At 48.1% G+C, this 27793-nt stretch overlaps 1 protein-coding gene across 2 annotated transcripts; it reads right to left on the bottom strand.

The window, feature by feature from the left end:
* SLC25A40 (solute carrier family 25 member 40) lies at window positions 1–26722 on the bottom strand. Of its 2 annotated transcripts, none has more exons than XM_044294389.1 (11): window positions 26337–26722; window positions 22097–22202; window positions 20283–20342; window positions 17766–17872; window positions 14629–14696; window positions 12504–12625; window positions 11694–11867; window positions 10385–10494; window positions 6328–6409; window positions 6124–6204; window positions 1–2773 (listed from the first exon to the last, which is right to left on the bottom strand). In XM_044294389.1, the coding sequence occupies exons 2-11, from the start codon at window positions 22194–22196 to the stop codon at window positions 2655–2657; spliced, it is 1023 nt and encodes a 340-aa protein (XP_044150324.1). In that variant the 5' UTR covers window positions 22197–22202; window positions 26337–26722; the 3' UTR covers window positions 1–2654. The 2 variants fall into 2 exon arrangements, with proteins under 2 accessions (XP_044150324.1, XP_044150325.1); XM_044294390.1 differs by lacking the exon at window positions 26337–26722 and adding an exon at window positions 23037–23251.
* Between the last annotated feature and the right edge of the window lie 1071 nt (window positions 26723–27793).

The following is a 27793-nucleotide window of genomic DNA, read 5'->3' as shown; positions in this document are numbered from 1 at the left end:
CAGTCTGAACTGGATGGATGGATGGATGGATGTCTTTTTTCGGCCTTATATACTATGTATGTTAGTAAATAGGGCGGTTTGTTATGGTTTGTTTGTTTTTTAATAATATGTCCCAGAAAAAAAAGTCATGGCTGAGATCGGAAGACGCGTCTTATGTGATGGCCAGAGTTATGGAAGGTGCGGCTCGGCTGTTTCTGTAACTATGGCCATCGTGGTCGCTGCAAAAGATCTCAGCCGTGAATGTCTGAGATGGGAATAACCCTTTTCATTTGATGGAACATAAGGCATAGAAATGACAGTATGCAGTGTGCTCCTAAGCTCCCTCTAGTGGTGGCCACAGACAGCCTGAAAATTGGTGTAGATTTACTAAGCTAAATGCACTATAATTCTGGCTTAATTGACACTAAAAAAACTGGTATACATACCATGCACCAGAATTATGTGTTTTTGTACCTCTTTCGACAAGGAGCGTGGATAATGATGTAAGTCAACCAACAGATGGAGTAATGTAATGGGGTTTTCCAGGATTTTTAGACTGTGTCCTATTCTCAGGATAGTAGACCGAGCTGGTTACTGTAGTGCTGGAGCTACTCCTTAGGATGGGTGGGGGTCCAACACCCAGCACCTCAACCGATCAGCAGTTTCAGGCAGCTCCAGAAACAATACAGCGGGCGGAAGGCTCCATCCACTGTGTAGTTGTCCTGTAGCTCAGTTCTGGCAGAGCTTTATGCCTGAAACAGCTGACGGTAGGGGTGTCGGGTTTTGGTATCCCACCATTTTGTTATGGATGACCTATCCTGAGGCTATGTCAAATATCTGCAGCTCGGACAACCCCTTTATCATATAATACTAACGACCATTATAATACCGTTGGCACGTACTTAACAATACAGCGCAATGATGATGCTGTTAATTCCAGCATTTATATTTATGGGCTGCACGTTCATGAATATGGGTTTTGTCAGCGACCTAAATAGCTTCTTTATAAAGAGCCCTGATGTGATTGCAGATACGATGACAGGGCCACTAAAAATAAAACGCCTTTCCCACATGTCTGCTCACGCAAAAATCTCTTCATTTAGTGGTAATTAGAAAATAATAAAATCAGCTTTAAACATATCTGTACAAAATAGAACAATTTTATTTCTGATATGGCTTAGATTTTTCTTTTTTAGTATTTTTTTTCAGTCTAAAAGGCAAAAAAAAAATCTAAAGTAAAAAAAATAAAAAATTATGAAAAAAGCAAACAATATATATTAAGGCCTAAGTTACACGAGTAATCTTCAGTGTATCTCCATTTACCGGTAATTAGAAAACAATAATAAAATCGGCTTTAAACGTATCTGTACAAAATTTAACAATTTAAATTTCTGACATGGATTAGATTTTTCTTTTTTAGTGGGTTTTTTTCAGTCTAAAAGGCAAAAAACAAAAACCTAAAGTAAAAAAATAAAAAAATAAAAATGGGAATAGTATATATTAAGGCCTAAGTTACACGAGTAATCTTTAGTAACGGGATATCTACCAAAATACACCAGAGATAAATAATGCTTTAAATAACTTAAAGGGGTTGTGCCAAGTTTTAAAGTCATCCCCTATCTGCAAGATAGGGGACAACTAACTGATCGTGGGGGTCTTACCGCTGGGACCCAACCGATCCTGAGAACGGGGATCCAATTCCACCTGATCTGATGGGGCGGCAGGTCGAGCATGCGCTCTGCCGATCCATTTATTCTTTATGGGACCACCGAAAATAGCTGAGCGCTGTACGCGGCTATCTCAGACAGACAGTCCCAGGAAGAGGAGAATGCATGGAGCGGCAGGACGTTCGCTCGACCTGCCACCCCATCAGATCGGGGGAATGGGAATCCCAGATCTCGGGATCGGTTCAGTTCAGTCCCAACGGTCTAACCCCCCACTGATCAGTTAGTTATGCCCTATTCCAGGGATGGTCAACCAGAGCCCTTTCCAGCTGTTGTAAAACTACAACTCCCACCATGCCCTGCTGTAGGCAGTCTGGGCATGCTGGGAGTTGTAGTTTTGCAACGGCTGGAGAGCCTCAGGTTGGTCATCCCTGTCTATTCTGTAGATCGGGGATAACTTAAAAACTTGGCACAACCTCTTTAAAGGAACACTGAAGGTAAAGCTGAACCGTGCTATGTATAGTACAGGGGGTGGAGCATAAAGGGATTCTCTTTGATGTTCTCTGAAACCTTGTGTCATGCTCCGCCCCTGCACTAGGCATGACACAGTGTATCCGTTTTGTCCGGGTGCTCCTTTAAATATGCTCTATGTTAAGCTAAACTATAGGACACAATCACACATTTCATAGGGTAGAGCTGTCCACAATCCGCAATGAATATTTCCTTCAACATTCAGATGTTGCCTGGCAACAAACCCCACAGTTAGAGAGTGACTACTCTAGATGTCCATACACCAATGCAAAATACTGTAAAGGTGCTGCTGGGGATTGCTGATCACTCGCCACCAACAAAAATAGTATCACAGGCATTTCTGCACATTCCCTGCATCTCTCCCTCTTAGGCGCACAGTCCTGCACATCACATCATTGCCATGCGCTCATGCCTGCCGCCTACCAATCAGCCGCATTCATTTACAGCAATAAAACATGACAGTAAGGGACAGAAACTCAATCACAAAGTCTTCAACTGCTGCTCATTATTTAACTTGCGGAAAAAAGATTTTCCAAATTCGTAGGTGCTGATCATTATGGCACAGGCGGGGGCGATCTTGATTAGGCGAGGACTCAGACCTGCAGAAAGGAAAAAAGGTGAAAGTGAATATCAGACACCACATATACTGTACAATACAGCGGACTGGAAAATGTACTTTATAAAAGGCCATGGACGCCTTTCACAGTTTTTTTTTTTTTTTCCCGCTAAATGCAAAATTAAGCAAATTTCTAAATCGTCCTCATTTAAAATTTCCCGACATTTTGCTACTGCATAGTCAATGCAAGTCCTTCACCTAGCCGCTGAATCGGACATAAATCAGAGCTCTGCTCCTGACCACCCTCTCAGTGTAAGAGATAGCAGCAGGGAGGGGGAGGATGTTATATGCAGCAGATTGTGGAGAGGGAGAAAAGCATCCAAGGGGAGCAGCTCACACAGGGTGTATAAAATGGAGGAGGGCACACGCAAGGCAATTTCTAGGGAGGGAATCACATAGGCAGTGTATCAGTGTAGAGAAAAGGTAGAGCACCAAAAACAACTCCCTTGGCGGAGGAAAATCATACCTTCCTCAGTATCACTGACTGTCAGTGCAAATGAGAGAAGATCCCTTATGGGCTGGAGAAGGAAAAAAAAATAAAAAAATAAGTCTAGTAATCAAGCTGCACCGAGACATGAGAGCTAGTGAAGACAGCAGCATCCTAGACACACAGACTTCACATCCAGAATGTATTAGGAGGGACAGGTCCACGGATATGAGAAGTCTAAAGCTAGAAGCAGGTTCCAAGCTGAATATCAGGGGGTCTGAGAATTAATGAAGGAATAAAGATGGCAGCCTGCAAGCAGAATCATGGTTTCCAGGTTAAAGGTGTCCATAGCCTTTAAGTCGTGTCCTAAGTTTATCTAGAGTGCTGAATAAAGTGTACACCAAATGTATCAAAGTGGCATCATATAGTTAGCACCACTCCCTAGGACAGGAATCAGCAACCTTCGGCATTCCAGCTACAGTGAGACTCCCAGCATATATACTTGATGGATGAAGCTCACTGGGACAGGGGCGGACTGAGAACACTCAGGGCCACCGGGCAAAATAAATCAAGGGCCCCCTTACAGGCCCCACGCATGTTTTGCTGCAAGCCCCACCCTTGTCCCGCCTCCATGCCCCGCCTCCAGCCACACCCTACACAATCTTTAATAAGATTTCAAAGTTAAAGTGACACAAAAGGCACCCAGACCACTTCAGCTCATTGCAGTGGTCGGGGTACAGTGTCCCTTTTGCAAATCGAGCTGCAATGTTATAGAGAAACTGCATTGTTTACGTTCCAGCAATAAGTCAGCCTCTAGTGGCCACCTGAGGGCTTCCTGGAGTAAAACAGAACTTTGGTCCGGTATCTGACGCTGGACGTCCTCACACCCTGCATGATGACCTCCAGGGTCAAATTTTTCCCCATAGGAAAGCATTGATTCAATGCTCTCGTATGGGGTGATCTAATCTCAGCGTCCATTAGTGAGCCTCTGTTAGAAGCAGTGTGGGCATAACTACTGTGAAGGGGGCACATATCTGGGCATAACTACTGTGAAAGGGGGCACATATCTGGGCATAACTACTGTGAAAGGGGGCACATATCTGGGCATAACTACTGTGAAAGGGGGGAGGCCCTCCACAGTAGTTATTAATCCCTTTCAGCAGTCTCCCCTTCAGTGAATGGGGGACTGCTGAAAGGGATTAATAACTACTGTGAAGCGCCTAGCCGTCTGGGGAACCCCACAGATCATCCCCCCACCCACCTTGTACTTGTTCCACTGATCCGCTACTTGTGGGCTACATGGGCATGAGTTCAGTCACTTCAGTGCGCAATCCCATCCTGCGGCGCGTGACCCCGCGAGACCCGTGACCTACAGCGGCAGGTCTTGCGGGATCACGCGCTGCAGGACAGGATTGCCCACCGAAGTGACAACTCATTCCCGCGCAGCCCATAAGTAGCGGAACAATTACAAGAAGGGTGGGGAATAGCCAAATTAAAAAATATTTTGAACCAAAACGTGTTATGGGGGCTCTGTGGATGCCACTGTTATGGGGGGCTCTGTGGATGCCACTGTTATGGGGGGCTCTGTGGATGCCACTGTTATGGGGGGCTCTGTGGATGCCACTGTTATGGGGGGCTCTGTGGATGCCACTGTTATGGGGGGGGGGGAATGTGGGTGACATATAGCACCTTATGCTATATAAGTGTCATCCACAGATCCCCCCCATAACAGTGTCCCTGTGAGTGAATGATCCCCAATACAGGGTCTGGGGGCCGGCATCTGGTGTTGTAATGGCAGCGGGGCCCGGTGCAGTCACTGTATTCTATTACACCGGGCCCCGCTCACTGTAATACTAATATTCATATGTGAACAACTTGAAATCCTCTGCGATCCTCTCCCTCTGAGCTCTCTGTACTCACAAACTCAGTAGCAGGCCGGGCGGCAGCGCAACTCACTGACGTCACGCGCCTGCTCCTCCCACTTTATGAATGAAGCAGGCGCGTGACGTCAGTGAGTTGCGCTGCCGCCCGGCCTGCTACTGAGTTTGTGAGTACAGAGAGCTCAGAGGAAGAGGATCGCAGAGGATTTCAATTTGTTCACATAGGAATATTAGTATTACAGTGAGCGGGGCCCGGTGTAATAGAATACAGTGACTGCACCGGGCCCCGCTGCCATTACCAGGCTAGCATAACATTCGGAATCGGGGTGCTGGGCATAACATTATGTTATTCTGCGGCGGGCCCCCATCCCGGCCGGGCCCTCGGACCGCCCCTGCACTGGGAGTTGTAGTTTCACAACAGCTGGAGTGAACTAGGCAAATCAGACACTTTCTCATTCCAGCTCAAGGCTACTGTACATTTACACCAATATTTTGCACGTCTTTGGGGCATACACCATGTCCTGAGGGTTGGATCCAGATTTACGTGGGCCATGTAGTCATGGTGGTCCCTTGTTATACTAAAAGCTCGTTTTACCACCAGTGTACAGTACTGTACCAACAGCATTATTACAAAACCCCTTTAAAAATGTATACCGCGCCATATTGTATGCAGGGAGGTGTTCACACTGGAATTAGTTAAAATGAACATCAAAGTTAAGTCAAAATTAGAAAGTTTTGCATCCGTGCACAGATCTGATGACAAGAATAGCGTGGCATGCGGCTACAGAAACCACAATGAAACCCCATGATAATTAGATCGAGGGTGTCAGGCGCAGTGGAGATCTGCTGTATGACCATTATGAACAGAGCCAAAGCCTCAATAGCACTGTTATAGGACAGCGGCGCCACCTCGTGGCCACCGTGTGAATGGCCAGATGTTTTTCATTTTCTTCAAATCTGTGATGCTGTGTACACAGGAACACATCAGGATCAGGAACGACCCAATGAAAACTGCAATACACTCACCTGCAAAAAGACCCCTAAAGCCATTCTCGGATATTATAATACGCATTATCTTCCAAGTCGATGTAGATTTTTTCTGTAAATCTAAAGGAAACATAAAAAAAAAAAAGTTACGTCAGGCTGCGCCAGTGCATTAAGCAGATACTAGAAATGAGACGGACGTTCTGTGTATGTTATTGGGGGATCAGTGTCATGTCCCACACTTACGGCGTGACGCCTCCAGTTCTCCAGTTTCAATCTGTCTCCTGGTTTTCACCACATCAAATGGTAAAGTGACTACAGCAGCAAACTGTAAAATACAAAGTAAAATCCCATCATTCGGAATTGCTCATGGAAGACGTATTAAATGGTAAATGATGGTAAATCTGGGGGATCCATGAGCTGGAGCGTCCACTGACTGCAAGAATGAAAAATTAGACTAGAGACCATGTATTTCATAATGCATCGCTAGGGTCATCGGCTGACTGCCCCAGTCTCGCATCCTGTCACCAGGGGTCATCGGCTGACCGCCCCCAGTCCCGCTCCTGGCACCAGGGGTCATCGGCTGACCGCCCCCCAGTCCCGCTCCTGGCACCAGGGGTCATCGGCTGACCGCCCCCCAGTCCCGCTCCTGGCACCAGGGGGTCATCGGCTGACCGCCCCAGTCTCGCATCCTGTCACCAGGGGTCATCGGCTGACCGCCCCCAGTCCCGCTCCTGGCACCAGGGGGTCATCGGCTGACCGCCCCCAGTCCCGCTCCTGGCACCAGGGGTCATCGGCTGACCGCCCCCCAGTCCCGCTCCTGGCACCAGGGGTCATCGGCTGACCGCCCCCCAGTCCCGCTCCTGGCACCAGGGGTCATCGGCTGACCGCCCCCAGTCTCGCATCCTGTCACCAGGGGTCATCGGCTGACCGCCCCCAGTCTCGCTCCTGGCACCAGGGGTCATCGGCTGACCGCCCCCAGTCCCGCTCCTGGCACCAGGGGTCATCGGCTGACCGCCCCCAGTCTCGCATCCTGTCACCAGGGGTCATCGGCTGACCGCCCCCAGTCTCGCTCCTGTCACCAGGGGTCATCGGCTGACCGCCCCCAGTCTCGCTCCTGGCACCAGGTGTTATTGGCTCACTCCCACTCCTGGCACCAGGGGTCATCGGCTGACCGCCCCCCAGTCTCGCTCCTGGCACCAGGGGTCATCGGCTGACCGCCCCCAGTCTCGCTCCTGGCACCAGGAGTCATCGGCTGACCGCCCCCAGTCTCGCTCCTGGCACCAGGGGTCATCGGCTGACCGCCCCCAGTCCCGCTCCTGGCACCAGGGGTCATCGGCTGACCGCCCCCAGTCTCGCTCCTGGCACCAGGGGTCATCGGCTGACCGCCCCCAGTCTCGCTCCTGGCACCAGGGGTCATCGGCTGACCGCCCCCAGTCTCCCTCCTGGCACCAGGGGTCATCGGCTGACCGCCCCCAGTCTCGCTCCTGGCACCAGGGGTCATCGGCTGACCGCCCCCAGTCCCGCTCCTGGCACCAGGGGTCATCGGCTGATCGCCTTCAGTCCCGTTTCTGGCACCAGGTGTTATTGGCTGATCGCCCCCAGTCCTGCCTCTGGCACCAGGGGTTATCAGCTGCTCACTCCCACTCCTGGCACCAGGGGTTATCCGATGATCGCCCCCATCATGCTCCTGGGGAACCAGGGGTTATCGGATGATCGCCGCCAGTCACACTGCTTGTACAAGGGGTAAATGGCCGATCACCCACAGTCCCGCTCCTGGCACCCCTCTCCCAGCAAATTGTTAATTTAGCTGGGTGAAGCCATGGCTAGCCTGGCTTGCTGCAGGGGAAAACATGCATTATATTGTGGCCATTCAAATGGCCGTCCTTGAAATATATATGGGCATGAAAGAGGATCCGAGTTGGGAAAGCCTCCTTATAGTCCATGTGAACAAGAGTTGTCTTCTTGAGACCCCTTTAAAAACTCTGTGCTCCCTTCACTGATAAAGGCCCTTTTGAAGTGAATGAGACTAATGGCCTTTTAATTCTTGCAGTAAGTGTTACACTATTTACACTTTAAAAAATAAACAGGTACAAATGTATACATTTTTCTCCATGTAGAAATACATAAAATCCTGGCAGCCAGCAGTCACCTCTACAGAGAAAGATAGCAGCTTTACCATGAGCATAGTGCATACGTATGCAGTAAGATACTCAGCTCCCCCTAGTGGTGACTGCAAAGGTCACAGTTGGACCTTAAAGGGATATTCCAGTTATAGTAAGTGTGGATAGGGGACAACTATTGGATCCGTGGGAGGTCCTACCACTAGGACCCATGCCGTTTACGGGAACCGTGTGACCGCCTATCTCCGGAACTTCAGTAGAAATTAATGGAGTGGCTGGGTGCCTGCATGACTGGCTGCACTGTTGATTTTCGGGGGCTCCACAGGGTACATTCTTGTGATCAGTGGCGGTCCCACCAGTAGGACCCCAACCAATCAAATAGTTATCCCCTATCCTGTCGGTAGGGGATAACAATATAACCGGAATACCCCTTTAAAAACTACAGGATGATAAAAGGTGAGATTCAGTGCAATGCAACAGACCTTAAAGGGGTTGTGTTCTGAAACATTCTAAAATTTTTTTAAATCAGCACCTGGATATAAATACTTTTGTAATTGCATGTAATTAAAAAATAAGGGCTCATTCAGGCGCATGTAAGGGCTCTGTGCCCGTGCTGCGTACCGCAAATATTGAGGGACATTTATTAAGTCATACACGTGCCATATTTTGCAAATTTTTTGGCTCCTCGCCACTTTTCCAAAGTGATGAGAAGGGGAGGGGCCTAATGGAGTTTGGCGGGGCTTCACACTGCCCCAACCACATTTAATAGAACTTTCACCAGAAAGTGGCAGAAGTTATAGCTGGCATAGACTTCAGTTTCCACCGCAGGGCAGAGATGCGCCCGATTTGTTAAGGCTACATTCACATCACCGTTCAGCCTTTCCGTTCTCCTGCTCCGTTTAGGGGCAGGAGAACGGAAAGGACGGATAAGCACATAACTGACACCAAACTGAGTCAAACGGAGCTTGAGGACCCCATAGACTATAATGGGGTCCGTTATGTTTCCGCTCAGAAGATGATTTTTAAGCTTAAGCGGAGACAAAAGTCCTGCATGCACAACTTTTGTCTCCACTTAAAAATCATCTTCCGAGCGGAAACATAACGGACCCCATTATAGTCTATGGGGTCCTTAGGCTCCGTTTGACTCAGTTTGGTGTCAGTTATGTGCTCATCCGTCCTTTCCGTTCTCCTGCCCCTAAACGGAGCAGGAGAACGGAAAGGCTGAACGGTGATGTGAACGAGGCCTAAGAGGCTTCTGCCAGTGCAGAGAGATCAAGACTGGCGCATGATTGTGCGATGTGCCAGTCTTGATATATCTCCCCCAATGACTTGGGTCCGCGATCTGCAAGATACATCAAAAGATAGGACAGGTCCTATATTTTGTGGTGCGGAGGCACGGACCCAAAAGCCCATGGAAGCGCTTATGAGGCTTCCACTCCGCAAAAGATAAGAGATGTCCTATCTTTTGACACATCTTGCAGATCGCGGACCTATTCAAGTCAATGGTCCGCATCTGCAGCACGGAGTATTGCAGACCCGCTGTTTGCAGTCCACAATACAGGCACTGAAGCTTAGGTTTGTGCGATTGGACCTATAGCCAGTGAGCTATTCAATAAAATGTATCTGTACAGCGCCACCTGCTGTTTGCTCTTTTCCTTTTTTTCTATCTCACTGAGCTGGTCGAACGTGCTCAGTTTAATTCTTCGATTGCCACCAGCCATATGTTCTGTTAGAACAGGGATCAGCGACCTCCAGGACTCAAGCTGTTGTGAAACTACAGTTCCCAGCATGCTCCATTCATTCCTATGAGAAATCTTAGAAGAGCAGAGCAAGTATGCATGCTGGGAGTTGTAGTTTCACAACATCTGAAGTGCCGGAGGTTGCTGATCCCTGTGTTAGAAGCTGGCGCAGTTACAGGGAGAGAGCTGGAGCAGAAAGGACACGACCCCTGAGCTGTCAGGCTGAAGATAATCTAGCAGCAATGAATGTAGAGACCTCTGGACCCATGTGCGGTACAGGGCTGGTTCTAGCTTTGTTTGGTCTACCCAAGTCATGTGGGAGCTGCGATAGAACCCATTATGGCCATTACTCTGCTTTCAGAATGTGTCTACCTGTGCATAGGTGCAATGAATAACAAGGCTATAGCAGTATGGTTACATGATTAGATAGATAGAGCTTACTGATCCAGACAAGGCTCCTGATGCAAAACATATTGAAAGGGTTGCTTCTGCTTTGTTATATCTCTGGCAAAGCCATTTTCTTCCAAGCTCATAATTATACCAATACATTGCTGCAATATAAAGAACAGAAGGGCGTTACCAGAAAACCCCTTAGCACTTAGTAAACTGAATAAACGAACAACCAAACTGGACAGATCTAGCAACAGGTTTGTCATATATCACAAGCGCACCACAAAACCCACTAAACACGTTAGAACAGGGTGCCGGGGGCCATAAGTGTTCCACAGTGTCATCATCATCACATTGTTGGGGGGTCTGAGTCCCAGCACCCCAGCAGTGGGAGACACCACCCTCCCCGGATTTCTGGGGACACCCAGCCGCTCTCCAAGCACAGCGCTGTACATTGTATAGCGGCTGCGCTTGATATTGTAGCTGAGCTCCATCAACTTCAATGGGGGATGAGCTGCACCTAGGCCATGTGACTGATGTATGGCGATGTTACTGGCCCGCTGAACAGCTAATCAGAGGAGGTCCCGGGAGTCGGACCCCCACCTGATTTTGGTGACCTATCCTATTTCCAGCATGACCCCTTTAAGCAACTTATAGCTGTACATACATTACATTACTTATCCTGTACTGATCCTGAGTTACATCCTGTATTATACTCCAGAGCTGCACTCACTATTCTGCTGGTACAGTCACTGTGTACATACATTACATTACTTATCCTGTACTGATCCTAAGTTACATCCTGTATTATACTCCAGAGCTGCACTCACTATTCTGCTGGTGCAGTCACTGTGTAAATACATTACATTACCTTTTCTGTACTGATCCTAAGTTACATCCTGTATTATACTCCAGAGCTGTACTCACTATTCTGCTGGTGGAATCACTGTGTACATACATTACATTACTTATCCTGTACTGATCCTGAGTTACATCCTGTATTATACTCCAGAGCTGCATTCACAACAGGTCATCAATGGAAGCGGTCAACATGTTTGTTTGTCATCAAATGCTTACCTAACACCTTGCTGGGCTACTATAAAGAAGTGGGTCACTTAATTTTTCACATTATTATAAACTGCCAGATGAAAAGACTACACTTTCCAGATTGTAAATAATAGAGGAAATTCTGCGCAGACATTGATAACGAAACAGAGAATGCTAAAGAGTTCAGCTCTGAACGCAGCAGAATTGTGAATACTGCTCTGGAGAAAAAATTACAGGCTTTAACTCGGGATCGGTACAAAATAAGTAACGTAACAACCATATGTAATGTCTCTTTTTCTAGAAATTACCGTACCAGAAAAGGGGACATCTCTCAGGACAGTGGGGCCCCATCCTTTCCACAGGGACAGCCAGCCTTCCTTGACCACAGCGCTCCGAATACAGAACGTCAGCTCCTTGTACGACAGCGGTCGGGACTGCATCTTCGTCCTGATCAACTCCAGCGGGCTGATCAGGGTAGCCGATCCCACTGAAGAACATGAATGAAACAAAGGTCTGTCATCTCACTGCAGCATCCACCAAGCTGTTATTGAGGATTTTAAAGGGGACGTGCACACCCCGTCTACTGGCATCAGACTTCTGTAAAAGGAGGATTTCTGCCATAGGCAGGATAATCTTTTAAACACCCAGTTGTCAGTTTAGTCATCTATTTCCAGGAGGAATAACAGAGAGACGACACAACAGAGTCCTAAGAAAAATGCTAAGACTTATTATAAGTGTTTACTAAAACAAAGGCGTCAGGAAAGGGGACGGGTCCTCAGGAAAGGGGACGGGTCCTCAGGAAAGGGGTCGGGTCCTCAGGAAAGGGACGGGTCCTCAGGAAAGGGGACGGGTCCTCAGGAAAGGGGACGGGTCCTCAGGAAAGGGGACGGGTCCTCAGGAAAGGGGACGGGTCCTCAGGAAAGGGGACGGGTCCTCAGGAAAGGGGACGGGTCCTCAGGAAAGGGGACGGGTCCTCAGGAAAGGGGACGGGTCCTCAGGAAAGGGGACGGGTCCTCAGGAAAGGGGACGGGTCCTCAGGAAAGGGGACGGGTCCTCAGGAAAGGGGACGGGTCCTCAGGAAAGGGGACGGGTCCTCTCTAAAGGTATGTGAGGAAGGACTCACGTCTGGCTGCGGCTCCAGCAATGAGGCAGGCACTCTCCACGCTGTTCAAACGATGGATCAATATGTCCCGTAGACGGTCGTAACAGGTGAAGTAGATGGCGGTAGCTGGAATAGCCATTACTCTGTGGACACAAGTTATAATAAGGCGATATGTACACACACCACCATGATAGCAACGAACAGACACAGCGACTATACTGTATACTACCATACTATGCCATAGCAGCTCTGTCCTGCATACTGGGGCTGGGCCAACAAAACTAATTTAAGCCCAAAAAATTGTTTTAAAAGGGTTGCCCCATCTGGACATTTCAGACGTCCCACAGCAATTAAAGGGGTTATCCCATGAATACTGTAAAAAACTAAAAATCAGACATCATATAGTCCATGACGATCTCTTTCTAACAAAGCTAGAACCAGCCCTGTACCTGGCATGGATCCAGAGATCTCCCCATTCATTACTCTGCTAGATTTATATCAAGGGGAGTGCGTTTTCTGCTGCAGCTCAGGAGGCGTGTCCATGCTCTCCCCATCACAGCTCAGGAGGCGTGTCCATGCTCTCCCCATCACAGCTCAGGAGGCGTGTCCATGCGCTCCCCATCACAGCTCAGGGGGCAGCTGAAGGATGAAACTTAGCCTGTGCGGCCATCTCAATGAGCAGGACAAAGAAAAAAAAAAAAACACAAACACACACAACAACAGCAGGTGGCGCTATTCAGTTATAATTTATTGAATAACTCAGCGGCAGTACTAAAGTTTTAAATTACATGTCATTACAAAAGCATTCAGATCCAGGTGCTGGTTTCAAAACTGTAGAATATTTTTCATGGAACAACCCCGTTAATGGAGAAAGCTGCACACACACGGCTTGCTCTCCATTCATGACTGTTCTTGAGGTAGGATGAGGTGTCAGAGGCAGGACCCACACCTATCGGACACTGACGGCATATCTTATCCATGTGCCATAAATGTCTACATGAGACAACCCCTTTAAGACTCTGTTCACACATTTGAGCCTTAGATTTGGTATGTATGCTGGACAAAAGCTCCTGGGTATACTCCAAAACGTATTTAAAGGGGTTATCCAACTCCTATAATGCCCCCCAAAATGCCCGGATCCCTCATACAGTTTATATTTACCTCGCCCCCGACACCCGCCCGCCACGCGGATCAAAACATTTGCCGACGGGGGGAGGTGCTAGGGGTTGGTCGGCCAATAGCAGGCCGCAACGGGAACGAGACTCCCAGGCATCATGGGTAGGGGATGGAGACTCATCCCCATCGCAGCCTGTTATTGGCTGTAGCCCCCCACGACAAAGAGATGCAGCGGCGGCCGTGCAGGCATCAGGAGCGGTGCAGGTGCCAAGGAGCGGGGTAAGTATAACCTATATGAAGTGCCCGGTGCATTTTGAGGGGCATTATAGGGGTTGGATAAACCCTTAAGGGTTCCATTCACCTTGGACAGGCCAAAAGAGTGTCCTTTCTGCTTTCAATGGGCTGGTATACCTCAGCTGTATAGAAGAGCATAGTCAATAACGCCTTTCGAGGGGCATCCGACAAGAAAAAAAAAAAAAAAAAAAAAAAAAAAAAAAAAAAAAAAAACTGCACAAATACTGTTTGTTTTTTTAACATGGAAGAAACCTACTCCACCATTTGTCTAGACAGTGGCATAGGTAGGAGGTAAACATTGAACAGTCCTCCCGACAGACCAACCGCTCAGACATGGTGTGAACAGAGCCTTACCAATGGCGTTTTTACTGCTTTGATTTTCCTATATTCACTATTACATTGCTGCCAGATTTTGTTTTATTTTTAACAAGCCTATAATGGTCTGTGCCAATATTTAGCTCAGAAAAAGTGGTTTCAAACCTTTACAAAAGCCTTGGAAAATGGGAATTCCACTCAATACCAGAGAATATTGGGGAAGATTTATCAAAACTGGTGCAAAGGAAAACGTGGCTTAGTTGCTCTAGCCACCAATCAGATCCATCCTTTTATTTTCCAACAGCGCTATGTGAAATGAAAGGTGGCATCAGATTGGCGGCTGGGGGCAACTAAGCCAAATTTCCCTTTGCACCAGTTTTGATAAATCTCCCGCACTGAGCCCATAAATCATGGCACTTACAATGTTGGCGGGAGCCCGCTCCAAAGAGATCGGATCCCTTCATTTCTGACAATTTGGAGGAATGCATCCTAAAAAAAATGAAATAAATACAAAATTATGGAAACTAAAGTAAACCGTAATAAAAAACGTTGTCTCAGTCTAGAGGTCCATGAGCAGCATCGCATCGCCGCAACCACAAAGTTTCCCTATAGGGAGAAAAGCCATGGGGAAATCACAAGGAATACAACCTGGACAGAATTTTTGCGATTGTCGCAATTTCTCCACAGTCTTTTCTGTATAGGGAAGGTCCGTCTGGAGTCTACTGGGACCCCATGTCACCCTAGCCTAGAGGACTGCCACAAAAAAGCTAAAATTGTCCATATATTAGTAAACCAGAATGTCTGGTCATTATGTTCCTTGTGCTCAGGCTCTGTTCACATCTGTGCCATGGTTCCCGTGTAGCTACAGCGCAGTACCGGATCCACGGTACGCCAGATACCAGCGGCACACAATGGACTTCCAAGATGGCCGCACTTGAACAGAAAAATGCTCATATTTCTGTAGGTAAAAGAAACATGATCACCAAACAATGGCCGTTGCGACTCACTGGATGCAGCAGAATCTGCACTCCCGGCATGATGATCACACCGACAGCAAAGGTCCTGCAGCATCCAGTGAGGAGCAAGTGAATATATTTTTTTTCTCTGCACTATCGTGGGTTAGGGGGCATTTCATAATACTGGGGGCACAAAGGGGGTCATTATCTATACTGGGGGCACTATGGGACCCATTATGCATAGTGGGAGCACTGTAGGAGTCATTATGCATACTGGGGGCACTATGGGGATATTATACTGTATATATGAAGAGCACTGCAGGGGTTGGGATTTAGATTTTTTTTTTTTAAAACTATGAACTTAAAATCAGTTTTTAATGTCTGTTTTGAACAGCTATTAAGGGTCCAGTCACACAGCCGGAATGTATTGTGGATCCGCAATACACCTGGCCGGCACCCCCATAGAACAGCCTATTCTTGTCCGCAATTGCGGACAAGAATAGGACATGTTCTATTTTTTTTCTGGAGCCGCAGGACCGGTAAGATCGGGGGGGGGCGCTCCAGGAAATGCGGATGTGGACAGCACACTGTGTGCTGTCCGCATCCATTCCTGCGCCATAGAGAATGAATGGGTCCGCACACGTTCCGCAATTTTCGGAACGGATGCGGACCCATTCTGCGGATGTGTGAATGGACCCTTAGAACGGATATCAAAACAGCCAGAAAATGGGTGCACACATTGATGTAAAACTGGACCATGAAAAACTTTCAGCGCACACAGAGCTGTGATCGAGGGGCTGATACACCACTTGTGACATTGGTCCCACCCAAGCCTGGTCCATTAGATAAGAAGAACGTTGTAACCTTCCACTTAGAACGCTAAACTCTCCCAATATCTCGCAGAAAGACAAACTGAATCTAAGGCTACTTTCACACTTGCGTTCGGGGTTCCGCTTGCGAGTTCCGTTTGAAGGCTCTCACAAGCGGCCGCGAACGGATCCATACAGCCCCAATGCATTCTGAGTGGATGCGGATCCGCTCAGAATGCATCAGTATGGCAGAGTTTGGCCTCCGTTCCGCTCAGCAGGCGGACACCCGAACGCTGCTTGCAGCGTTTTCGTGTCCGCCTGGCCGTGCGGAGCCAAACGGATCCGTTCAGACTGTGAACCCAGCAAGGCTCAGGATACAGACCACTGCAAAAGTCAGAAGCATTAAAGGGGTTCTCCGGGCTTTTTAATATTAATGACCTATCCTCAGGATAGGCCATTAATATCAGATTGGCAGGGGTACGACACCAGCTCCCTGAGGAGATGGCGCGCACAGTGTACCGCCTCCCTTCTCTCTTCATTCTGCTGCTGTATGTCTATGGGACAGCAAAGAAGACAGGGACAGGAAGAGAGAAGGGAGATGGCACGCTCAACAGCGTGGGTGCTGGGTGTCGGACCCTCCGCTGATCTGATATTGATGACCTATCCTGAGGATAGGTCAAAAATATGAAGAAGCCCGGAGAACCTCTTTAACATAGTCCATAAAGAGAGGATATCCTGGCACTCACTGGTACTTCCAGTGACAGTTTATATCAGCTTCACAGGTTAAAATACTGGTAGGTAAAGTCACAAGTGGATCGGCCAATGGACGTATCACATACACAGACAGTCGTCTGAGGAAGCGTCAGTATACGCAAAACAGCCATTGGCCGATCCATATATGACTTTACATACCCGTGTTTTAACCTGCTATGAAACAAACAAACTGTAACTGAAAGTATCAGTGAGGGCTGGGATGGAAGAAAGGGTGACAGAGAGAGAAACACTGAGAGACAGAGATGGGCCTCATGCACACGACCGTAGCAGGTCCGTGCCCATATTGTGGCCTGCACACCGTATCACAGATGCAGACCCATTCACTTGAATGGGATCACAATCTGGAACATACGGTGCGGTGTGGGACAGAGGCATGGATCGGAAACTCCACGGAAGAACTACGGAGTGCTTGCGTGGGTTTTCTGTGCATGCACTACTTTTTTGCAGTATGGGCAGTGGGATGCAGATTGCAGACCGCATTGAAGTGAATGGGTCCATGCCTGCAGACAGTAGGCACATGGTCGGTGCCCTTGCATTGCGGACCGTAATGCACGGGCACAGATGTGTGCACGAAGCCATAGAGACAGAGATGGCGAGACAAACCAGCACAAAAATAAATACGAAAACAAAAAAATAAAAAGAAACGTGGATGCATGTTACATCAGCATCTTGCACCCTTGTGATAATGTGTCCATATCATACAAAATATGTTTGAATACACTTGAGTGGGAGCTGAGCTGCAGTACTCCAGCATGGCCACTGCACAGTGTATGGAGCTGTATGTCTACCTCCAGTGGTGGAGCTGCCCCAAAACAGCTGATAGCTGGAGGTGCAGAGTGTCGGACCCCCACTGATCTGATATTGATGACCTATATACTGAGGATAGGTCATCAGTAACAGTCGCCCCAACAACATCTTTCCTTTCTGAATAAAAGAGAACGTGGGGTGACAGGGCGGGTAAAGAGGTCTTCTGTTTTCCTCTTGTTCTGGTAACAGAATTGTCAAATCTGTGATCTCACCGTGGTTCCTGTGAATCGGCCGGGCACTTTATACCACGCTCTGCTGTTTCCATTCAGACACACACACAGGTGATCCATGAGGCCATTGCAATAGACAAAGCACTTCCCTAATGGAGGACAATAAGAGACAAGGTTATTACTAGGGATGAGCAAAACGACTTCGGATGAAACATCCGCATTTCAATACTGTACGGAGCGAGCGTACCACTTGGAATTGAACCCGAGTTCAGGAAATGTTTTTTTACAGTATAAATCAATTTCTGAAGTTATTATCTCGCGAGACTTCGCAAAGTAAAATACATTCTAGTACAGTATTGAAACAAAGTTTTATGTTTCATCCGAAGTCGATTCGCTCATCCCTAGTCATTACACAAGACATCCAAAACCGGTTCATGTAGCACTAGAAGTCCATCTGGAACTCCAACATTTACCCACAAGGACGTAACTTCCCCATCTATTAGCGACAGGCCACTGGCTTCAGTTGTATAAATGCAGTGCTGGCTTGTATATTCCAGAAAGACAACACTTAAAAGGGGCTGTTCATTTACCCTATTAGGTTATAAAACCATCATAGCTTGGGGTTCCCAGGTTGGAACGCCCTCTAGGCTATGTGTGGTGAAGGGAACAAAAATATTTCTGCTACCCTGAAAGTTCCCAAGAGCACAGTGGCCTCCATAATTCTTAAATGGAAGAAGAAGTTTGGAACAACCAGGACTCTTCCTAGAGCTGGCCGCCTCACCAAACTAAGTAGTCGGGGGAGTAGGGCCTTTGTAAGATAGGTGACCAATAACCCAAATGGTCATTCTGGCTGTGTGCAGAAGGTCAACCATCACTGCAGCCTCCACCAATCCGGGCTGTATGGTAGAGTGGCCAGAAAGAAGCCTCTCCTTAGTAATAAGACATATGAAAAGCACCTAACAGACTCAGACTGTGAGAAACAAGATTGAACTTTTTGTCCTCATTTCTAAGCATCATGTTTGGAGGAAACCAACTCTGCCCAATACCATCCCTACAGCGAAGCACGGTGGTGGCAGCTGTGCGGTATTTGTCAGAGGCCCAGCCTCACAGGGAGACTGGTCAGGGTTGAGAAGAACTGAATGCAGGAGCAAAGTACAGAGATATTCTTAATTAAAACATCATCAAGAGTAGGGTTGTCACAATGCCAAAATTTTGATACCAAGAATAACTATTGCAATATACGATACCACGCAAAAAAAAAAAAAAAATCCCCCTAATTAACCTCATGTTTCCGGCTAAATACCAAACTTGTATTGTTCTTATTTTGTTTTATGTCTTATAATATAAAAATGAGTTTGTCTGTGGAGGTCACTGTTTAGGGAGCAGGGTACTGTGGAGGTCACAGATAAGGGGACGGTCACCTATGGAGGTCAGTGTTAAGGGGATGGGTGCTGTAGAGGTCACTGCTAAGGCGGCGGCCCCTGAGGAGGTCACTGTCAAGGGAGTGGGGTGCTGTGAAACTCACTGTTAAAGGGGCGGGCTGCTGTGAAGGTCAAAGTTAGGTGGATGGGCTGCTGTGGAGGCCCGATTTTAAGGTGGCGGGGCACTGTGGGGGGGGGGGGGGGGGGCGACGACACTGTTGATATCTTTTAACGACACACACAAACATTAAATGAAATAGATGAAATATACCCGAGCGAAGGTCCTTCTGCTAGTTACTTATAAACCAGACTTCTTTTTGCTCTACAGAGCTGCATCAAAGCTTGTTTTTTTTATGCGGGACAAACTGTAGTTTTTATTAGTACCATTTTTGGGGTACGTAACTTTTTGATCACTTATTAAACTTTTTTTGGGGGGGGGGGGGTGAAAGGAGACCAAAAAAAATGGTGAACTGCGTGTTTTTATTGTTTGTTTTTTTCAGTTCAGGAACCCAATTTTCGGACGTGGAGATGCCGGATATATACATTAATTATTGTTTATATTTTTTGCATGTAAAATTGGAAAAGCACTGCGATTTAAACGTTTAAGATTTAGTGTTTTTTGATCTGCCTCGTGCACAGCTTAGCAGGAACATTACCAAGTCAGCCATGGGAACCTTAAAGCAGTGATGGTAACCCATCCGAGGCCCACAATTTCACTGCAGGGGCTCTAACCTCATAGATGCCGCAATCTCTGTTGAATGCAGCATCTGAGGGGTTTATTGACCAGTCTCGGCGTGATCGCCATTCCCCGTCATTGAGGCCGGGTGCCTGCTGTATTATACAGGTGAACACCAAAGGTCATTCACTTAGGGACAACCTTCCCTAATATAACATGTCCGATTCAGAAATATTCTCAGGTTTCACTGAACCCATGCGGTCCCTCAGAGCGCTGGGTGACCCTGAGAGTTCTGGAATCTACAGAATTACACCGACATAATGCTGTAGATAGATTACACATCATTATAAGTCAGTATAATGCTGTGTGATCCTGTGAGGAGCGGGGGTCAGAACGGGAGCTGCAAGTTCAACTCGCTCATGTGTGTCTGGCCTAAAGGTCCTTACTAGGTGGAAACATTACCTTTAGTGAAAGGTTTGCTTTGAGCTTGAAGTCGAATCTTGATAACATCCAGAGGTGTTACTAGAAAAAGACAAGACATACAATACGGTCACTAGAGGAGCGGCACTGGCAAACATAATGCAGCGTAAAATAACTTGCGCCAGATATAAAAAGAGTCCACACTTCTGACATAGAATCAGTATAGGCTCACGAAGGGGAAGGAAGTTCTGTATGGAGACACCAAGACCTATATTTGAAGTTGTCCACGTATGAAGAGGCAAAAGCACATACGTGTGTAAGACACACATATATCCCTGCTGTATGTGACGGACAGGGACAGACCTGAGGGGTCTCTGTTGGCAGTTGCCATCCATCTGATATTGATGACAACAAAAACAGTCACAAGAGTCCTGAAAAGAGACCGTCAGGACGGACACTGACATGAACAATATACGGATTCATTTTTTTCAATATTATTCCTGAAATCAATCAACTTTTATAAGAGACTGAAAATAAATCTCATCGTCCTTCTGGTAAATTCCTTGCTCTAAATATCACATACACTACACGTTCCCAAATATTTTCCATCTATATAAAGACCTGTTCATATCTTTAAAAGAGGTCTTCTGGAAGCTGGACAGGTCATCAGTATCTGATCGGCAGGGGTCAAACTCCCAGCACCCCCACTGACCAGCTGTTTGAGGAGACCGAAGCACAGCGCTGTCCATTGGATAGTGGCTGTGCTTGGTATTTCAGCACAGCCCCATTCATTTGAATGGGACTGAGCTGTGCCTTGGTCATGTGACCAATGAATGCAATATCACTGGCCTAGGAAGAGGCACCAACACTGACGACTGACAGGGCTTGCTTTTGATTCTTAGGGCGAAAAAAGCGGCCAGAGAATACGCAGGAGTGGATTTTCACAATGGTGTGGATTCAGGTGCAGGTATTTGTGAATTTCGGAGCGTATTTCTGTGCTGATCACAGGGCCCACTGAAATAAATGGAGGCATTCAGCTTCGGAAAGCCGCAACTCATCATTATTTACGCTGCGGGACCCTGACGCTTTTCAACCCCATAGGATCACATGGGGGAATCCTTTACCCTAAGTTCACACCTGAGCGTTTTACAGCGCGTTCAAACGCGCTGTAAAACGCTCAACACGTGAAAACCAATGCTTCCCTATGGCCCTGGTTCACACTTGAGCGTTTTACAGCGCGTTTGAACGCGCTGTAAAACGCCCGACGCATAAACAAGTTCTTGAGGTTTTTTTGGGGCGTTTGTTGCGCGTTTTGGCCATAGACTCATTGGACAACACTGCAGGTAATCACACAAACGCGCGTTTACTATTGCAAAAAAACGCGCATAAAAACGCGCGACAAATACGCACGTCTCAGAAACGCTCAGGTGTGAACCCAGGGTTATCCTTCGTATTCCCTGGCAGATTTTTCCACCACGAGTAAAGACATCCTTAGGCTTCATGCACACAGGCATATTTTTCGTCCGTGCGCTATCCACATCTTTTTGCGGGCAGCACACTGACCCGTTCATCGCTATGGGGCCATACACTCCTATTTTTGGCAGATTATTACAGAACGTGTCCCATTCTGGTCCGTACTGCAGGCGGGAATAGTCCTTTCTATTGATGGGAGTGAGAAGAAAGTGGAGTGCCTACATAAGGTATCCAGATTCTGGGGAATGAAATACGGCATGGCCGAGGGCATGGAGCCCTAAGTCGCATTCTGTGTGCGGCTGGAAATCCAAACACTGAGATGCCACTTAGAGACGACGCAGGTGAATTAGATCCAGTAGAGAGCGCATGGACTGTAAGCTTACCCAAGAGTGATGTAAGCAGAGCGCCTGCGGAGGAAGCAATTATCTGCTGCACCGGCGTGATGTTGGTGGATGCAAGCGCCGCTTCATCCTGTTCCTTCATTTTTTCCTACAAAGAGAAAGGGTTAAAATATTTAATAACCCACTATCCAACCCCGTCCAGAGCAACCTCCCGCCACAATCACCAGTCAGTGCAGCTCAGTACAAACTCTATTAAAGGGCATGTCTCATCATAGATCTCAAGTGATTGTCGGTGGTCCGATTGCACAAAGCTGCAACATCCTGCACCGCCGCTACGGCTGTGTAGAGTCCACAGCGCTGGTGCGAACCTATTCAAACGGGCGGGGTTGCAGCGAGTCGGACCCCCAATGATCTGATATTGATGGCCAATCCCAAACAGACATCAATACCTTGAAACCTAAAAAAAAAAAAAAAAAAAAAAAAAACACACACTCTTAAAGGGGTTGTCCAATTACAGAAATGTATACCCTATACACAGGACAGGGGATAAGTGTCTGATCAGCAGGGATCTGACTGCTGGGCAGAAAGGAGCGGCGGACATGCATGCATGACCACTGCTCCAGCCGCTGAGATGGCCAAGTACTAGTCCTATAGAGTTGACTGGAGCGGCATATGTGCATGCGTGCCACTCCGTTCAGAGGGGGAAGGCAGGTCCCCGTTCTAGTGATCGGTGGGGGCCCCAGGGGTCAGACCTCTGCCGATCAGACACATCCCGTATCCTGTGGATAGGGGGATAAGCTGCTGTCATAGGACAACCCCTTCAAAAGTCAAGTTACATGACCGTGACACAGGTTTAAAGGTTGCACATTTGGCCGTCATCCAGCTTTTCTAGAAACAGATATGTGACAGGAATTAATTCAAAACTAAATACATTTCTGTTAATAGTTGACAAGTGTAAAAATGACCCTCATTAACTAGTTACCTGCAGAGTTGTGCAATATCTTCTGGCAGGAGTGCAATCTTTATAGCTCGGGGCCAGCAAACATCAGAGAACCCACAAATCAATAGCACGGACGTGGTCATGAACATGCAGAGAGATAGGTCCTGTGTGGGTTCCCAGGCAGCTCATGACTAACCGCTGCCCAGGGGCCACACCAAAGAAGATGCTGCGTGTAGACCACCCCCGGATATCTGGAACAAGTTGTGGATCCAGTACAGGCGCACCTCTCTCATGTGAACTTCTTGGATCAGAAGGGATTATCCCTCCAGAAGCATTTACCCCTTATAGACAGGCAAGGAGCGGAACGTCGGATCTCTGGGCATCTGAGCACTAGGACCCCCAGCAATCCCGCGAACGGAGGGATCCTGAGCGACCTGTCTCAACGAATCAGGAGCGTGCACGTGGCTCCATTCACAGAGGGGACCCTCCGTTCTCAGGATCGCTGGGGGGTCCCAGAGATTACGTCCCACCTATTCTGTGGCTATAGATACTCCTTGTCTCATTACAAGAGATTATTCCCTTATCCACATGATGCGACCCCTGGGGTCCCCACCGACCATAAGAACGGGGGCCCGTGAGCCATCAGTTGAATGGAGCAGCAGACGTGTATGCGTGACTGCGGCTGCCCTCAGCTCCATGACATAGCCGCGAGCTGGTCCTCGACTCTCTCCAGCAGTCCCGTCGAGCTGAATGGAGCGACGGTTTCTCACGCGTGCCTGAGGGAACACAGACCCCGTCCTCATGATCAGCAGGGGGTCTGTCCGCTATCCTGAGCGGAGGGGCCGAGATCTGGTAATGGGGCAAACCCTTTAACTCCTAAATACACTCCTCAATGTTGAAATTGCAACGCCAAGAAGGAAAAGTTGTGAAATTCTGGAAAATCACAGGATGGAGACATGCTAATGATATGCAAATGTAAAAAAATGGATTTATTCAGCATCGAGTATAAGAGCCACGTACAGAAATGCATGCACTTCTATGCCTTGGCATGCTATATTAAAAGCGGTTGTCTCACTTCAGCAAGCGACATTCATCATGTAAAGAAAGTTACTACAAGCCACTTACTAATGTATTGTGATTGTCCATATTGTCTCCTTTGCTGGCTGGATTAGTTTTTTCCATCACATTATACACTGCTCGTTTCCATGGTTACGACCACCCTGCAATCCATCAGTGGTAGTCGTGTTTGCACACTATAGGAAAAAGCAACAATTTTCCTATAGTGTCCAAGCACGACCACCACTGATGGATTGCAGGGTGGTCGTAACCATGGAAACGAGCAGTGTATAATGTGATGGAAAAAACGAATCCAGCCAGCAAAGGAGGCAATATGGACAATCACAATACATTAGTAAGTGGCTTATAGTCACTTTCTCTACATGATAAATGCAATTTGCCGAAGTGAGACAACCGCTTTAATGGCTGTCTGAGGAACGTTCTGCCACTCTGAACGCACTTGGGCATAGAAATCATCAAGATCCGCTGCTTTCAGCTCCCTTTGCAATTGCGGACCAATGACGTCCCAGATGTGCTCGATGGGAGACAAGTCTGGAGACACAGCAAGCCATGGTAGCACTGTAGGCCACGCAGGCTGCTCACAGTGGGACGAGCAACATGTGCAGGGGCGTAGCTATAGGAAATGCAGGGGAAGCCGCTGCTTTGGGGCCCTGACCAAAAAGGGGCCCATCCAGGAGGAGGACTAAAAGATTTGGTCAGGGCCCCCTCAACAGTATTACACAATAAAATGAGATACAGTGACAGTGTATAAAACGGATGGAACAGCTGCCGGGCCTGGTCTGAGAGAGTGATCTTTACCAGCCACAGGAATGGGGGCGGCATGAAAGGGGTTGCTAAAAAAATAACTGTGGGATGGAGCCCCATTCAAAAATTGCTGTGGGGCCCAGTCATTTCTAGCTACGCCACTGGACATGTGGCCTGGCGTTGTCCTGTTGAAAAACAGCTCCTAGGACATTTTGGAGAAATGGCCGCTCCACTGGTTCCATGACCAAATCAATATAACACCGAGCTGTTAGTGTTCCTGAAATGAAGACTAGAGGGGCCCGGCTACTGTACATTACGCCAAACACCAAGATCCCAGGGGTAGGACCGGTGTGATGTTCCCTTGTGAAGACCGCATCATGGCGTTGCCCACGTGGTCTCCAGACCAATCCCCGCTTATCACTGCATTTGAGACAAAAGGGGAACACATCGCTGAAGAGGACAGACCTCAATGCCAGCCTCCATTGCCGCCTTGCCTTTGAGAGCGGTGGGGTTAGGTCAGTGGATCACCTGTAGCTGGTCCTCCGGCTCGTAGCCCAATGTGGTGCAGATGCCTTCTCACAGTTTGCGTAGACACTGTTTGCCGCCCAAGGCGTGGGATGTGACATCCGACAGTATGGATCAATACGCGTCATTCTTCTAATCAGATAGACAATCATTACGTGCATTAAGTTCTTCTCTGTGAACTTCTTGCTGTCATTCCAGTTTGTCGTCGTTCTCCCAACCACCAGGAAACGCTGCGTTGTGCTGTGCCGACATCACGGCCTAGGCGCAGAGCGATCTTCAAGGATTCTGCCCTCTCAGTTTGCGACAGACGGTGATAACTGACAAGTTGACGAACAGGAGGCATCTCACAACCATCCCACACGACTGGATCCGATTTTTGAGATTTCATGTGCCTAAAAAAACGTTGCTTCCAATCTGGCTTTTACGCCCCCCCAATACCACAGATTGGAGCTAGGTGCTTGAAAATGTCATCATCCGCAGATCTGAGCGACACCTGCTGCTTCCTGGATTTGCGTTACCTTACGTGCTGCAATGTTGAGGAGCGTACATGTATATATTCTACTACAGACAAGTCTCCCCCTCGGTGTGAGCCGAGATCACAGCTACAGAATACATTGTAGCAGGGATCAGCGACCTTCAGGACTCCAGCTGCTGGGAAACTACAACTCCCAGCATGCACGCTTACTCGGCTGTTCTTGTAACTCCCACAGAAGTGAAAGGAGGATTCTGGGAGTTGTAGTTTTAGAACAGATAAAGTTTGGTAGGGTGCTGATTACTGCGTTATAGCATTTTTCCCACAAATGGCAGCTCTCCAGCAGTTGAGGAACTACAACTCGCAGCATACCCCGACAGCCACAGCCTGCCTGTGCCCATGGCAACCATTTTACACCCTTCTCATGCCCCCCAAAATTTTCAGACCCAAGCCATGACAGAACTACGACTCCCAGCATGTCTGGCAACTCAGCCCTGCTGCCACATGTTGCAGTCCCCCCGTACCTTTGACCTCTGGTGGTCAGATCAGGGTCCTGACACCGATACCATAAGTCTGGGGGCAGCTGGTTGTCAGAGACCTCCTCAGTGCACCTCCAGCCTGCAGCTCATCCTCTCTATGGGCGACTTCAGGACATGTGGAGAGCACAGGACACAGCGCCTGCTGCACGGGGACACGAGACACACACCTCCATAGGAGGAGCCGAAGAGCGGAGGACGCCATGTTTGAAATGGGCTTCCAGGCAGCTAGACAACCCCCACAGCATCCATACAGCTGAGGAGAAGGGCCGTGTCACTGCACCGCACGTGCTCCGGGTACACAGGTAATAACGAAGTGACTGCTGGCACGGCAAACCTCGGACCAACTCTCAGAGGAACCCATCTCTGCCCGACACAATTATGTCCGCTTCCGTCAGCAGTCCTAGGAGTCACATGACGCGAAGGCGGTTTCCCATTGGCCAGGGCGTTTGACATTTCTTTGGCATCTGATCTGAGTTCACTAAAGCAGATTCGCCGCAGAAACTTGTGTTACAGGGAATGTCATCATCACAAGCGCATGACTGATATTAAAAAAGAAAATTATTATTATTTTTTTTTTTATGAATATTTTTTGTGTTAAGGGTACTTTCACACTTGCGTTTTTCTTTTCCGGCATAGAGTTCCGTCACAGGGGATCTATACCGGAAAATAACTGATCAGGTATATCCCCATGCATTCTGAATGGAGAGCAATCCGTTCAGGATGTCTTCAGTTCAGTCATTTTGACTGATCAGGCATGCTACGGTTTATCTCCTGGCGCGGTTGAAGATGGAGCCGCTGGAGCCCGGACAGGTAAGTTTCTTACAGATTTGAATAAGTAGGTGGTGTATTTAAGGGGTTTAATGGAGCCAGGGGCACCTTTTATGGTGTCATATCATGCTTCTCCACAGCACCTTAAAGGGGTTATCTAAGATCTATAATGCCCCCCCCCCCCATATGCCCGGGCCCCTCACAGAGGTTGTACTTACCTCGCTGCCTGGCACCTGTGTCGCTCCTGATGCCAGCATTGCCGCCGCTGCATCTCACCACCGCGCGGAAGAAAACATCCAGCGACTGGGGATGAAGCCAGTAGCAGGCCGTGTCGGGGACAAGCCTCCGTAGCAATGCGGGTGACGCTAGGAAGGGTCTTTCCTGTCGCGGCCTGCTATTGGCTGACCCCCCCCGACGCCGGATGTTTTAATCTGCGCGACGGGGAGATGCAGCGGGGGCCAGGGAGCGAGGTAAGTACAACCTCTGTGAGGGGCCCGGGCATATGGGGGGGGGGGGGGCATTATAGATCTTGGATAACCCCTTTAAAATCTAGGCCTTCCATAATTTTTATCATTGAAGAATAAAATTAGAACATAGCCTTATGTAACATGGCCGCAACTATAGCCATAGCACTTGCTATGGGGCCCCAGAGGTTGAAGGGCCCAATCAGGTGC

The sequence above is a fragment of the Bufo gargarizans genome, chromosome 5 (assembly GCF_014858855.1).
Source record: "Bufo gargarizans isolate SCDJY-AF-19 chromosome 5, ASM1485885v1, whole genome shotgun sequence".
NCBI classification, from domain to species: Eukaryota; Metazoa; Chordata; class Amphibia; order Anura; family Bufonidae; genus Bufo; species Bufo gargarizans.
Note: the sequence above shows the minus strand (reverse complement) of the source record. Positions and strands in the feature narration are given on the sequence as shown.